The 13739-nt window shown below is 38.4% G+C and overlaps 1 protein-coding gene across 3 annotated transcripts in view; it reads left to right on the top strand.

Moving 5' to 3' along the window:
* NFKB1 (nuclear factor kappa B subunit 1) overlaps positions 1-13739 on the top strand; it is a 119371-nt gene that overhangs the window by 66002 nt on the left and 39630 nt on the right. For all 3 annotated transcript variants that reach the window (XM_025921381.2, XM_025921380.2, XM_086704500.1), the window contains 2 exons: positions 1378-1526; positions 11766-11929. In XM_025921381.2, the coding sequence (XP_025777166.1) occupies positions 1378-1526; positions 11766-11929 (313 nt within the window). The remainder of the gene's footprint in view (positions 1-1377; positions 1527-11765; positions 11930-13739) is intronic.

Below are 13739 nucleotides of genomic sequence, written 5' to 3'. Positions count from 1 at the left end.
ATGGAATATGGATCTGTTTGATGGTATTTATAGAAGTAGACTGGTTGAAAGGGATTCTGTCTTTTTCCAAGAAATTTAATTGGCAAGTGTAGGTTCTTCCTCAAGTTTATGTCCGAAAGACTTACATCAAGGATTCGTGGCTAGATGGGATTCCTGTCCACTTTCTTTTCCTTCCAAGCTATGGGCTGCTTGTACAGATTAAAATATCTCTAATGATCATATGGTTGGGAGATCCTGGGTTTAGGTTCACTCACTCCCTCAAAGGGAGAAAATATGAGCTAAGGAAATAGGGTGACGAACTCTTCCCAGTGTTAACCTGAAAGCCCTGGGAACCCCACCCCCCACCCTGTCCCAGGCAAACCAGGGTGCCTGGTTACCCTTTGAGGAAATATAGTGCATTTCCAATAGTTTGGCTGAATTTATCACAGAATTCTGCCTTGTGGGATTCAGAAAAGTAAAAATAAGGCAAATTGGTCTATTCTGTTAGTATGATTTTAATATTGGGGCTTTCTCAAGGGAGGAATCTGTGGTCTACTTGCTATAGGGGGCTGGAGGACCAACTAGAAGGGGAAGGGTGTCCAAGCTGTCTTTGCTTTAAAATGCCATTTTCTCCAGGCTACTTCCTTTTTATTGCTATTGTCATCATTTTAAAGGCATAACAATTAAAAAGATGAGTTATCTTAAGTGGAAAAATACGGTTTTATAAGACAAGCGCTAAGTAAGTGTCAGATCTAAGGATTTGCACGTAGGAAGTGCATTTATTTGAATTGACGTACTGCGACCCGGATATACGTAACTCAGTTGTCAGAGCTCATAGCAGAGAGCGCTGCCAAAGGCTGATGTGTCCTGACCGAGGACATTTCAGAGCCCCTTCCCTGGCAAGACTCCACCTCCTGCCTAACCTCATGGCAGAGACTTGAGGTACACTGTTTCTACTCCTCTCTCTCCTTCTATTTCCATCAATCCATCAGTCCCAAATCCCTTCTCAGGGATCTTTTCCCAACACTCATGGCTGGCCGTTGTGATGAGGGTGCAGATGAAGTGTGTTCTTGGTTAGTAGGAAAGGGACGCTTCATGGCTACACAGCAGCAGAGATGTGCTATTCCAACTTTAACAGTACATGCAGCATTAGAAATGGCCTGCTGCGGGAGTGTATCCTCTCCACACACAACTAACAACCGGCATTAGCATTTTAATTGATCTCTATCCCACCATTTGCTCCTCACCTAGTTTGAAAAATGGAGCTGTGGTCCTATATGTATAGGTATGCCTAATATTGTATCACGTACTTTTTATACTTACTGGTTTGTCTTAAGTGTTTTTCCACGCTGCAGTATAGTCAGATGTACTAACTTTTTCAATGTGCTTCTTGTATAGATCTGCAACTATGTGGGACCTGCAAAGGTTATTGTTCAGTTGGTCACAAATGGAAAAAACATCCACCTGCATGCACACAGCCTGGTGGGAAAACACTGTGAGGACGGGATCTGCACTGTAACCGCCGGACCCAAGGACATGGTGGTCGGGTAAGTGAGGGTGGATGATACCTTGGAAGGTATGATCAGATAAACATGGCACCCGAAGACTTGGAACACACCCCTTTCATTAGGAACCTGCCCAAGATCCTCAGAGGGCCTTAAAATGAAAAGGTGAGTTCTCACTTGAGCTCCCAGGAGAAAGATTACCCACATGTCTGGGTTTTCCTGACTTTGTACCTGTGGTCCTGGCCAAATTATTTATAGCACCCCCTTTCGAAAGTGGCCCAGAGGGGGTAATAAATTATGGTTACTTCATGTATGAAGCGTTTGTACCACTTTCAGCAGTATCTTCCTTCTGGAGATAAAGATAAGGACTAATTAGAAGAAACCTAACTGTGGCAAAAATAAACACCTTGATGATTCTTTTAATGAACTAATGAGTTTGGATTTATAGCGTGAACATTTTAACCATGAAATAGATAGATAAATATTGTTTCAGTTCTCTGCTGTTTAGAAAGTGTGCTCAGATTAAGAAGCCAAGGAATGCAAATTTGTTTTGGCATTCATTAGACTTGAAATGTAAATACAAAGGGACATACTCATTTAAGAGTTAGACAGATAGAACAAGGAATTTTAAGTGAATGAAGTATTACAAAATAAATTCAGCCCAAAAGGAGTAAGAAATTTTAAATTTTGTTTAATTTTTAAGAATGTCTTCTAGGGTGTCCTACTGCTGGTTTAAACAGTTCATGATAAAATCCCAGTTAATCTGGACTATTCACTCAAAAGAAAGGAATTATTTATATCAACTGTAATTAAGTCGATGGTAGCATTTCAGGCTTTGAATTCCGATCAAGTTTTAAGTTGGTTGTTATTGGGGAGGTTGAACTTTCATGTTCCTAGGTATTTCTTTGTTTGACTGTGAAAATATTCAAGTGTGAAAAACCTAGAGAGAGAGCTTTCTTTTAAGTCACTAAAATCTGATTCTTTTGATGTTAGGGGAAAAAAAAGACTCTAGATTGGAGGAAGAAGTTTAAATTGATTTGAAAAATTCTGTTGTGCTTTATATGAACTTGTTTCAACATTCTCTTGAAAGACTGGCCTGTTTCCTGTTGTATGTCACAGTTGGTTCCTCGTCTGTTTTGGACTACTCTTTACAGTTCCTGACTGACCTAGGAGAGCTTTGAAATGCAGGGTAATTGTCAGAGTTTCAGACTAATTGATCACTTAGTGTTTCTGCGGATTTACCCCAAAAGGCTGCTGTCAGTTTGAAGTGTTGGTTCTGTTTAATCTGTGTGATAATCACAGCCTTTAGAGGAAATTATAGATGAAGTTCCTTACTAATAATATTTGTTATTATAAAGCTGCCAGTATGTTGTCTATAATTTGGTGTTTCTGTGGCTTGGCTTAGTAATCTTCCAGGGTTTTAGAAGGAACTAATGGTTATTTAGTTTGAGACCTACAGCGAGCAGGAGTAGAAGTTCCCTGTTTCTAAGGAAAGGGAGGAAATCCTTTCCTCTCTTGTAATGGAGTTCCGTAGTTGGGAGAACTCATTCATTCACTCATTCATTCAACAAACATTTTGAGCATCTACACAACCTAAGTTTGGTTATCAAGATGTCTCATCATAGTGATGCGGGATTCTGTGACCCTATACAGTTTCACTGAGAAATTTAGTCAAGAGGATGCCACTTAAAAGTTACAATAGATTCAGTAGACTTTCCTTTTCAGAGTGTTCTATGAAACACTGGTACTCCTTTTATAATCGATTTTTAGCTGAGAAACTTATGCTTACAGTGTTTCCTAAAATACAATATTTCCTTCATGATTTATTTGTCTCTCTTACTTTTTAATTTTTTTTAAGTTTCCGATGTCAGAACCTGTTACATGTTAGTAGAGAGAATATCAGGCTAGGAGTCTGGAAACCAGAATTCTGTTTTCATTTCTGTCACACTCAACAGTAGGATTGGGGGCAATTTGCATGACTTCCTGAGCACTTTAACTTCTTCTCTTATACAATATCAGCATTGGGTTACATAGTTTATCTCCAGGCCTTTTACCTCTCACAAATTCTAGTCTGAACTATTAGCTAATACTACGAAATAACATGAGCAGACTTGCCACATACTTATTTATGGAGTGTCATTGATTATTATTATTTGGTTCTAACTTGTAGGTAAGAATAGCACAGAGAGAAATTTAGGAAGATAGCCAGAGTTATTCCTTAGATTTGTCAATACTAGAAATGGAATCAAGATTACCTATTTTCATTAATATAGCTTAGGTTAAGAGTATATATTCACAAGCAGGGCACCAATCCAGCACACCAAAGAGGATCTATAAAAAATGACACTGAGGAGATAAATAACTTTTAAATTATCAAAGCCAGAGGGGTGATGGGTAGGGGATGGGTGAGATGGGATTAGGAGTACACTTACCTTGATGAGCACTGAGTAATATATGAACCTGTCAAGTCACTATATTGTACAACAAAACCATATGTTAACTATACTGAAACTAAAATTAAAAAAATAAAAAAAAAATTAAATAAATTATCAAAACCAAAGAATTAATTTTTCTTTAGGTTTATCAATAAAATTTAGTTTCTATTTTCAAATATATTTTGCTATCCATATTAAAATACTCATTTTTTGATGACTAAGGCATGATTGGAGGTTTGAGTGCTTAAATCTGTGGGGTTTTACCTTAAGACTTTTTTTTTTTTATTTAGCTTTCATTTTGTCTTCGTATTTCTTACTCATTTGTTTAGTTAGCTGTTAGTGTCTGTCCTCATAAAAATAATTTTAATTTGGCGTTTTATTTTTGACCTTGAAGGTCAACAATGTGTTTCAACAACATTTTAGTTCTCTGAAGTTTTCAATCAGTGGAAACTATCTGTTACTTGACTTTGCTTTAAGCCACTTTCCTTACCAATAATCACCACACCCTCTGTTTCCTGGCAGCCCTAATTTAGAGAGATGTGAAGTCTTTTTTTTTTAACTAATATTTACAGCATATACCAATTGTAAGCACTAGAAGTAAATATATAAATATAAAAGAGAAACAAGGCCTCCGTCAATGAGCTATTAAATTGGTGGTTTTGTAGGTCCAAAAACGATTACTAGCAGTTTCATAATATTAAACCTTAATACACAGAAAAGATGCTGTTTGGAGAAAATGGACAAAATATGGAGTGAAATTGGAAGTGTCCAAATTCCAAATTAAAGTACATATTGTGAGTCAGGGGTGCTTTTGAATCTTGTGCCAGCTATAAATCAGTGTTTGAGTCCTGACAGGTAGAAGGGCCAGATGGAAGGGCCACTGTAGAATGCCAACCTAATGACATGGGGATTCAAACCAACCCAGAGGGCAGCAGTAGTTCTCAGATGATGATGATGATGATGATGATGATGATGATGATGATGGAAACATCTGGCACAGTGCAGAGGATTTCAAACCTGGCTGCTAATTAAAGTCACTTTTGGTCATTTTATATTACTTTTTAAATTTTTTTTAGTTTTGATTTATTTTTGAGAGAAAGAGAGAGAGACAGAGTGCGAGCGGGGAAGGGCAGAGAGACAGGGAGACACAGAATCCGAAGCAGGCTCCAGGCTCTGAGCTGTCAGCACAGAGCCTGACGTGGGGCTCGAACTCACAGACTGCAAGATCATGACCTGAGCTGAAGTCAGACAATCAATCGACTGAGCCACCCAGGCGCTTCTAATATTAACTCTTTAAAGTGTACAGGTCTATGAATTTTGACAAGTACTCAAATAAGAATCACAGTCAAGGAAGGTATAGAATAGTACCATTGCCCCCCAAAATCCTGTGTGCCCCTTTAGAGTCAGCTCTACCTTGCAGTCCAGCCCATGGCAACTCCTGATCTGTCTTCTATACATATAGGAATGTTCCAGAATGACATACAAATGGAATCATGCAATATGTAGCCTTTTTGAGTCTGGCTTCTTTCACTTAGCATCATGCATTTAAGATTCCTCCAGGTTGTTGTGTGTATCAGCGGTCTTATTCCTTTTCATTACTAAGTAGTATTGCATTGTATTGATGTATCACAGTCTGTTTATCAATCCACCTGCTAAAGAACATGAAGTTTATTTTCCATTTTGGATGAGAGAACCACTTTTTGTGTGAACATAAGTTTTCATTTTTGGGGGGCTTGGGTAAATACAGAGGAGTGAAAATGAAGGGACACATGCTAAGAGTCCATTTGTCTTGATAAGAACCTACCATATTGTTTTCCAAAGTGGCTGTATCATCTTGAATTCCCATGTATTAACATTTATGATTCTCGATTTTTTAAGTTGCATGTGCTGTTTTTTAATACAAATGTCCACTTTTGTTTTCTTTTACATTTTATTCTATAAATTTTCAAACATACACAAAAGTAGAAAGCATAGCATAATGAACCCCCATTGTACTCATCACCCAGCTTCAACAATTAATTACTACATCTTCATTTAAATATACCCCTGCCTAGATATCTTTCATTTATGGATATCTAATTTAATTCAGTACTGTTAAGAGGATACTTTGTATGATTTCAGTCCTTTTAAGTTTATTGAGACTTGCTTTATGGATCAGAATATGTTATGTCTTGGTAAATGTTCCTTGTGCACTTAAAAAGAATGGCTAGTCTAATCAAGTTGAATGCATGTTCTAAAATGTCAGGTCAAGTTGTGTGATAGTGTTGTTCAAGTCTTCTGTATCCTTACTGACTTTCCCACTACTTGTTCTAGAAATTATTGACAGATGGGTGTTGAAATCTCAGACTATATTTATAGATATATCTATTTCTTCTTCCAGTTTGTAAGATTTTGCTTCTTGTATTGTGAAGTTCTTCTATTAGATACATAAACATTTAGGATTCTTATGTCCACTCAATGAATTGATCCCTTTATCATTATGAGATGACCCTCTTTTATCCCTGGTAATATTTTTGCTCTAAAATCTACCTTGACTGATACTGTTTTACCTATTTCAGCTTTATTTTGATTAACCTTAGCTTGGAACATTTTTTTTTTCCATCCTCTTAGTTTTAAGCTGTTTATGTCTTAATATTCAAAGTAAATATGCACCGCATATAGTTGGGTCTTATTATTTTTATTCCATCCGATGCTCTCTGCCTTTTAATTGAGGTGTTTAAATAATCTGTATTTAATCTGATTACTCATAGAGCTGAGTTTCATTCTACCCTCTTGCTATTTGTTTTCTGCTTGTCACATCTGATTTTTGTTCCCCTTTTCCTCTTTTTTCTGCCTTCTTTTAGATTAATTATGATTTTATTTTATCTTCCTTTTGGTTTATACCTCTATAGTTTTTAGAAGTTGTTTTACAGCTTGTTACACTATATACATCTTTCACTTATCTTAGTCTCCCATTGAGTAACACTGTGTGTCTTCATATATCATATATGAACAACGCTTCAGTTTCCCCTCTCGGCCCTTGTGCTATTCTGTACTCTATTTTACATCTATATATGTGATAAGTTCCACAATATATTGTTTTTTGTTTTTAATGCTCAAGTATCTTTTCTTTTTTAACATTTATTTATTTTTGAGAGGCAGAGAGAGACAGAGCATGAGTATGGGAGGGGCAGAGAGACAGGGAGACACAGAATCCGAATCAGGCTCCAGGCTCTGAACTGTCAGCACAGAGCCTGACATGGGGCTCGAACTGGTCAACCACAAGATCATGACTGAGCCAAAGTCGGATGCTTAACCAGCTGAGTCACCCACCCAGGTGCCCCTATGCTCAATTATCTTTTAAAAGAAATTTTTTTTTTTTATTTTTTTTTTCAACGTTTTTTATTTATTTTTGGGACAGAGAGAGACAGAGCATGAACGGGGGAGGGGCAGAGAGAGAGGGAGACACAGAATCGGAAACAGCCTCCAGGCTCCGAGCCATCAGCCCAGAGCCCGATGCGGGGCTCGAACTCACGGACCGCGAGATCGTGACCTGGCTGAGGTCGGACGCTTAACCGACTGTGCCACCCAGGCGCCCCTAAAAGAAATTTTAAATAAGGAAAAAAGTATTTATATTTAAACATGTATTTATCATTTACAGTGCTCATCATTCTGTTTCATAGGTCAAGATTTCTATCTGGTACCATTTTTTTCTGCCTGAAGCCCTTCTTCTCCTTTTTCTTCTACTGCTGGTCTGCTACTGATCAATTCTTCAGTTATCAAACGTCTATAAGCTCTTTATTTTGTCTCTGTTTTAGAAAGATATTTTTGAAGAATATAGAATTCCAAGTTGACAGAGTTCTTCTTTCACATTCTGAAAATATGCTACCCCATAGGTGTTCTGGCTTTTGCCTTGCTTCCATCAAGAGGTCTGCTGCCCTCCTGATATTTTGTTCCTCGTCACATCAAGTGCCATATCTTCTCTATCAGCTCTAGATTTTCTCTTTATTAGTTTTTCCTTTCTCCTCACTAATTTGAAGCAGTTTGATTAAATGGGCATTAATGTAGTTTTCTTCATGTTTTTTGTGCTTGGGTTTCATTGAGATTTTTGGATCTCTGGGTTTATAGTTTTTTAAAATAAATTTTAAAAGCTATTACTTTTCAAAATATTTTTTCCATCCACTCCTCATTTTCCTCTTTTTCTGAAGCACCAATTACATGTGTATTTGGCTTTTAAAATTATCCCACAGCTCACTGGAGATCTGTTCTTTTTAAAATTTGTTCTTTTTCCTGTGTTTCATTTTGAACAATTCTATCACTGTGTTCTCAAGTTCACTAATCCTTTTGTCTGTAGTGTCTAATCTGTTTTTCATTCCATTCGGTATATTTTTCTTTTGAGACATTGCAGTTTTTTCATCTCTATAGGTTTGTTGGAGGTCTTTTTTTTAATATCTTCCATGTGTCTCCTTAATATTCTAAAGGTTTTTATTATCTTGACCCTATACAATATATCCATAATAGCTATTTCAATGTATGTGTCTTTAAATTCTGTGTTCTGTCTCACATCTGGATCTGTTGCTATTGATCGATTTTTATCCTCATTATGAGTTGTGTTTTCCTATTTTTTGCATGCCTGATAATTTTTGATTGAATGGCAGACATTTTGAATTTTGGATTGTTGCATACTGTCCTTTTTCTTTTTCTTTTCTTTCTTTCTTTCTTTCTTTCTTTCTTTCTTTCTTTCTTTCTTTCTTTCTTTCGTATGCCTTTGAATATTTTTGAACATTGATAGAAATTAAATTTGGGAGCAGTTTTATCCTTCCTAGACTTACTTCTAAGCTTTGTTAGGGAAGCAGGAGCAGCCTTTAGGGTTAATTTGACACCATTGCAAAGCCAGTAACTTTCTGAATATTCATGCTGATGATTTATGTATTACAAGATTTCTTGAACTATTCCAGCCCCATGTGTGCTCCAAGAAATCTTTGTCTGCTTCTTTCTGGGTTGTTTTTTGTTTTTTGTTTTTCTTGTTTTGTTTAGATTTTTCCTCAGCCTTGGGTTGTTTCGTCACACACATCTCCAATCAGTACTTAGTTGAAGACTCAAGGCAAAACCTGTGTACATCTCTGAGTATCTCTCTGTGTGTGGCTCTTCTCTGGTTCCCTGCCTGTGAATTCTGGCCCCTTTGGCCTTCTCAAATTTTTAATTCAATCTCCAAACTGAGGGAAATGGCCAGGTCTGTTTAGAGTCTCCCTTCCTATGCTGCAATCAAAAAACTCTAGGCATTAAACCAGCGTAATTGTAGGATTCACCTTAGTTGATCTCTTAAGGATCAGTGTCCTGTGCTGCCATTGTTCAGTGTTGGAAAACCATTTTTTCATATGTTTTATGTTATGTAAGGTGAAAGACTCAATCTGGTCTCTGTTACTCCCATCATTATCTGAAACAGAAGACTGGCTTCTATATTGTTCCATTTATTACCAGAGTAAATAAGTTATTCACATAAGGATGATGCCTTTTTCACGGGAATTAGTTAAATAATGTGCATGAAAATCACTTTATATGTGGTAAAGTGTAACAGATGTTTGCCAGTGTCATTACCTATATGGAGGTACATGTTGTATATAGGAGTCCAGCCTAAAAGGCCAAAAGATGGAGGTGTTGTTTCTATTAAAAAACTACCTGTGCCTCCAGGCATGTCATCATGTCCCATTGCACCTTTTCTGTGCTGTGCTAATTCATGCATTCATTTATTCAACAGACATGTGTTAGACACCCATATGTCAGGCACTCTTCTAGGCACCAGAGATCTCTGCCCTCAGGAGTTTATATTCTTTTGGTCTGTTTTCTTCTCTGTGTGTCTCAGCTATTCTACTTTTTCTTTTTTAGTATAATTGACACACAATGTTTACATTAGTCCCAGGTGCACAGCATAGCGATTTAATAAATTTATACATTATGCCACGATCATGTCCTACTTTTTTCTATCACTGTCTGGACACGTGTCTCATTGTATGGACACGTGTCTCATTGTATCTCTGGACCTCTGTATGAGTGCTCATCTCATTCTGCCTTCACCTTCTATATTTTCTTTGCCTGGTTCATCTGGTCTTCCCACACCATCTTAGTCCTTATTATTTTAGACTATTTTTGTCTTTGTTTCATCTAGTCCAGTTGTTACAATATTTCTGTCTTTCCCTTACTAATCTTTTTTCTTTCTTTCTGAATAAAAGCCAGAGCAAAAGAAAAGTCTTGGCAAAAGCTTACAAGGCTTTAAAAGATCTGTGCCCCCACTTTGCTCTTTGAACTTTTCTTTTTGTTTTTAAGTGTTTATTTATTTATTTTGAGAGGAAGAGAGAGATCAGGAGATGGGCAAAGAGAGAGGGAGAGAGAGAGAGAATCCCAAGCAGGCTCTGCGCTGAGCATGAACCCAACATGGGGCTTGATCTCCTGACCATGAGATCGTGACCTGAGCCAGAATCAAGAGTCGGATGCTTAACTGACTGAGCTGCACAGGCTCCCTGGCTCTTTGAACTTTTCACTTACTACTGGCCTCTTGCTGATTTTCCTCCAGCAGCATTGGCCTCCTTGCTATTGTCTCCCGAAAACACCAGTCATGGTCCTCCCTCGGGGTCTTTGAACTTGTTACTCTTTCCACCTTGAATACTTTTCCGTATATCCACATCTTTTCCCTCACCTGCTTTCAGTCATTGCTCACTTCTCATCATTTCAGTGACGCCCTCTCTGGCCTATCCCTACTTTAAAGCATCAGGTCTTCTAAGTGTACCTTTCCTTTTCTCCATTCCCACCTTATTTATTTATTTTATTTATTTATTTCTTGGTACTCTTAATGCCTTCTCAATTATACCGTAAAATTTGCTTCTCTATTTGTTTCTTCTCTCTGGTTACACTAGCACATAAATTCTATGGAGGGAGGGATTCCTGAGTGCTGACAGAAGCATCCAGGACACTGCCTGGCACTAATAAGGAGCTGAACAAATATTTGTTGAATGAATGGGTCTCCTTGGTAAAGTACTTTTTTGTTTGTTGTATTATGTTTATTGAATATACTTTTTTGTTTCATGAACTTTAAAAATTAGTGGCTGGAGTATTTTCTATATTTTCTTTAAAATCCCTTAAATTGCTTTATTTAGCTTATTAAAATGTTTTGTCCTATAGGTATGTAGGCTTCATGAGATAAAAGTGCTCCATCCTGAAAACATGGAGAATTCGATGGCATTCTAGTGGTAATAATTGCAGCCTCACAGATCACCCAACAGAAGATGGGACTCCATGTAGACTTTAAATCCTATCCAGAAAGCCAAAAGAAAAATATTCTTCAAGTTATAATATTATTCTTATTCTTTAAAAAAAATTTTAGATAAGTTAGTACTGTATTCAGAATTTGAAAAAAAATTTAAACAACTGTCCTAGAAAATTGTTTAAAATGAGTCTAGGTAAAACTTCCTTAGTAGTGTATACATATATGTATATGTATGTATACACACACACACACACACACACACACACACACACACACACACACGTATACCCTACTCACTTAATCATCATTTGAAAATCTAATAAACTCTGAAAACCAGAAGATTTTGCTGAGTTCGCCACAGACTCATATGGTGGCAAAACCCAATCTGACCCGATGTATGGTGGTTTATAGTCTTTATTATTCCTTGGTAAGTCTACTCTATATGTTTCACTGTAGAAATAGTAATGTGTTTGATTACAGTGTGGGCTCCAGTGATTGAGGCCTGTGTGTTTTTTAAAAGCCATTTTGCTAAAGTGAAACCAGATTCTAGTCATTGACTCCCTAACTTTTAGTGCTTGTTGTGGCTGTTTCTGCCTTTTTCTCCAGCTTTGCAAACTTAGGTATACTTCATGTGACAAAGAAAAAAGTATTTGAAACACTGGAAGCACGAATGACAGAGGCATGTACAAAGGGCTACAATCCCGGACTTCTGGTACATCCTGATCTTGCCTATTTGCAAGCAGAAGGCGGAGGAGACCGGCAGCTCACAGGTGAGTGCCATGCCACCAACCTTGATCCTTCAAGATCAGGCTCTCCTTTGCTTGTGTGTAGACCAGGTGCTCCTCTGTGTGCCTCATGTTTCTCCTTCTCCCAGACTTTAGTGCCCCCCACCACCACCACACCTTCCCTGCTCAGAAACCTTTTGACGGCATCCTGCTATTTTCTAGAATAAAATTTGTATCTCCCTAGCTTGGTACACAAAGCTCTCAGTCTGGCCCCAGCCACCTTTCCAGATTCATCTCCAGTTCCATCATGTACCCACCTCTCCCCATCACTACCCCCCGATAAATGATGCATATTCATACCTCTGTAGGTACCTACCTAAAACATCCCACCCTGCCTTTCCAGCCTGTCAAACCCAGTTCATAGTTCAACACCTAGTTCAGAGAACACCTCTTCTTCTGCCTTCCCCCGCTCACCTTATGGTAAGGAATCTCTTTGGGCTCTTCAGGCACATCATAAACTATTCTCTTTCTCATACAAATGCTATGATTTTATGTCTTCCTGCTTTTACCTGTATTTTTCTCTTTCAACTCCAATCCTTGTCCTACCACACGTACAAAAGTGTCTGCTTTTAAACCTTGTCCATTGGTCTGGTAATCCTGTGATCACCTCCTACTCCGGCAACCCCAAATCGATCACTGTTTTTCCACTGAACATGTTCTGACATCCAGACCCAAAACCTTCCCATCACCTCTGAACCCTTCTTGCTTGTGTTGCATCTCTAGTCTGTGGCCCTGCTCTTCCGTGCTCTCTCGCACACTCCACTCCTCACTCCATTTTCCTTGCTCTGCTTCTATCCCTCCCCACTTGTGATCCAGTGTATACCCTGTGACCAGATGGGTCTCACAAAAGCCTACACCTCACCACCGCTCAGTATTGCCCTGCTGCCTACAAAATCCCAATTCTGTAAGTTGGCCCCAGTCTGCGTTTCCAACTGTTTCCCACTGCATACCTTCTTGTCAAACTGAGTTATTCCACAGAGGCACCATGATTTCTCACTTCCTCACCATGGCACATTCTTTCTATTCTTGCTGCTCCCTCTTCCTGGAATGCCTTCCTTTACTCTCTTCATGAGTTCAAGTTGTACCATCCCTTCAAGATTTAGAACATACATCTCCTCTGTTCCAAATCCTCTGGATGCTCCCCTCCTTTGCAATTCCATACCTCTTCATCTGTAGCTCTTTTATAGTACTCACCACTTGAATTATCACCCCTGATGATGTAGTAAGTTAAATATGACTATATCCATCAGCACAAAAGCTCCACCAGGAGGCAAAGGAGGAGTCAAATGCAGTTGAGTCATTCACTTTCTCCAGAAGCACTTTTTGAGTACCTGCTATGTGCCAGGCACTGTGCTGGGCACTGTGGAATGAACGTAGTCCCTGTGCTCACAGAGCTTTTGGAATACTTAATTTTCACAGCTTGCAATACAACTGATGTGTAATCAGCTTGTTGCATTCCATTATGTCACATCTTTTCTGTCTTTAACTATAATTGTAGGGAGAAAAAGGAGAAGTCAGGGGAAGATAAGAAAGAGGAGGGGCAATTTGGGGGCACCTGGGTGGCTCTGTCCAAGGGTCCAACTCTTGATTTTGGCTCAGGTCATGATCTCACAGTTCATGAGATCTGAGCCCTGCCTCAGGCTCTGTGCTGACAGCGCGGAGCCTGCTTGGGATTCTCCCTCTCCTTCTCAGTGCCCCTCCCCTGCTTGTGCTCTCACTGTCTCTCTCCCTGTCTCTCAAAAATAAATAAACTTAAAAAAAAAAAGAAGAAGAGAGGTAATTTGATACACAGAGG

Source organism: Puma concolor, chromosome B1 (genome assembly GCF_028749965.1).
Source record: "Puma concolor isolate L17-30 chromosome B1, mPumCon1.1.hap2, whole genome shotgun sequence".
In the NCBI taxonomy this organism is placed as follows: domain Eukaryota; kingdom Metazoa; phylum Chordata; class Mammalia; order Carnivora; family Felidae; genus Puma; species Puma concolor.
Note: the sequence above shows the minus strand (reverse complement) of the source record. Positions and strands in the feature narration are given on the sequence as shown.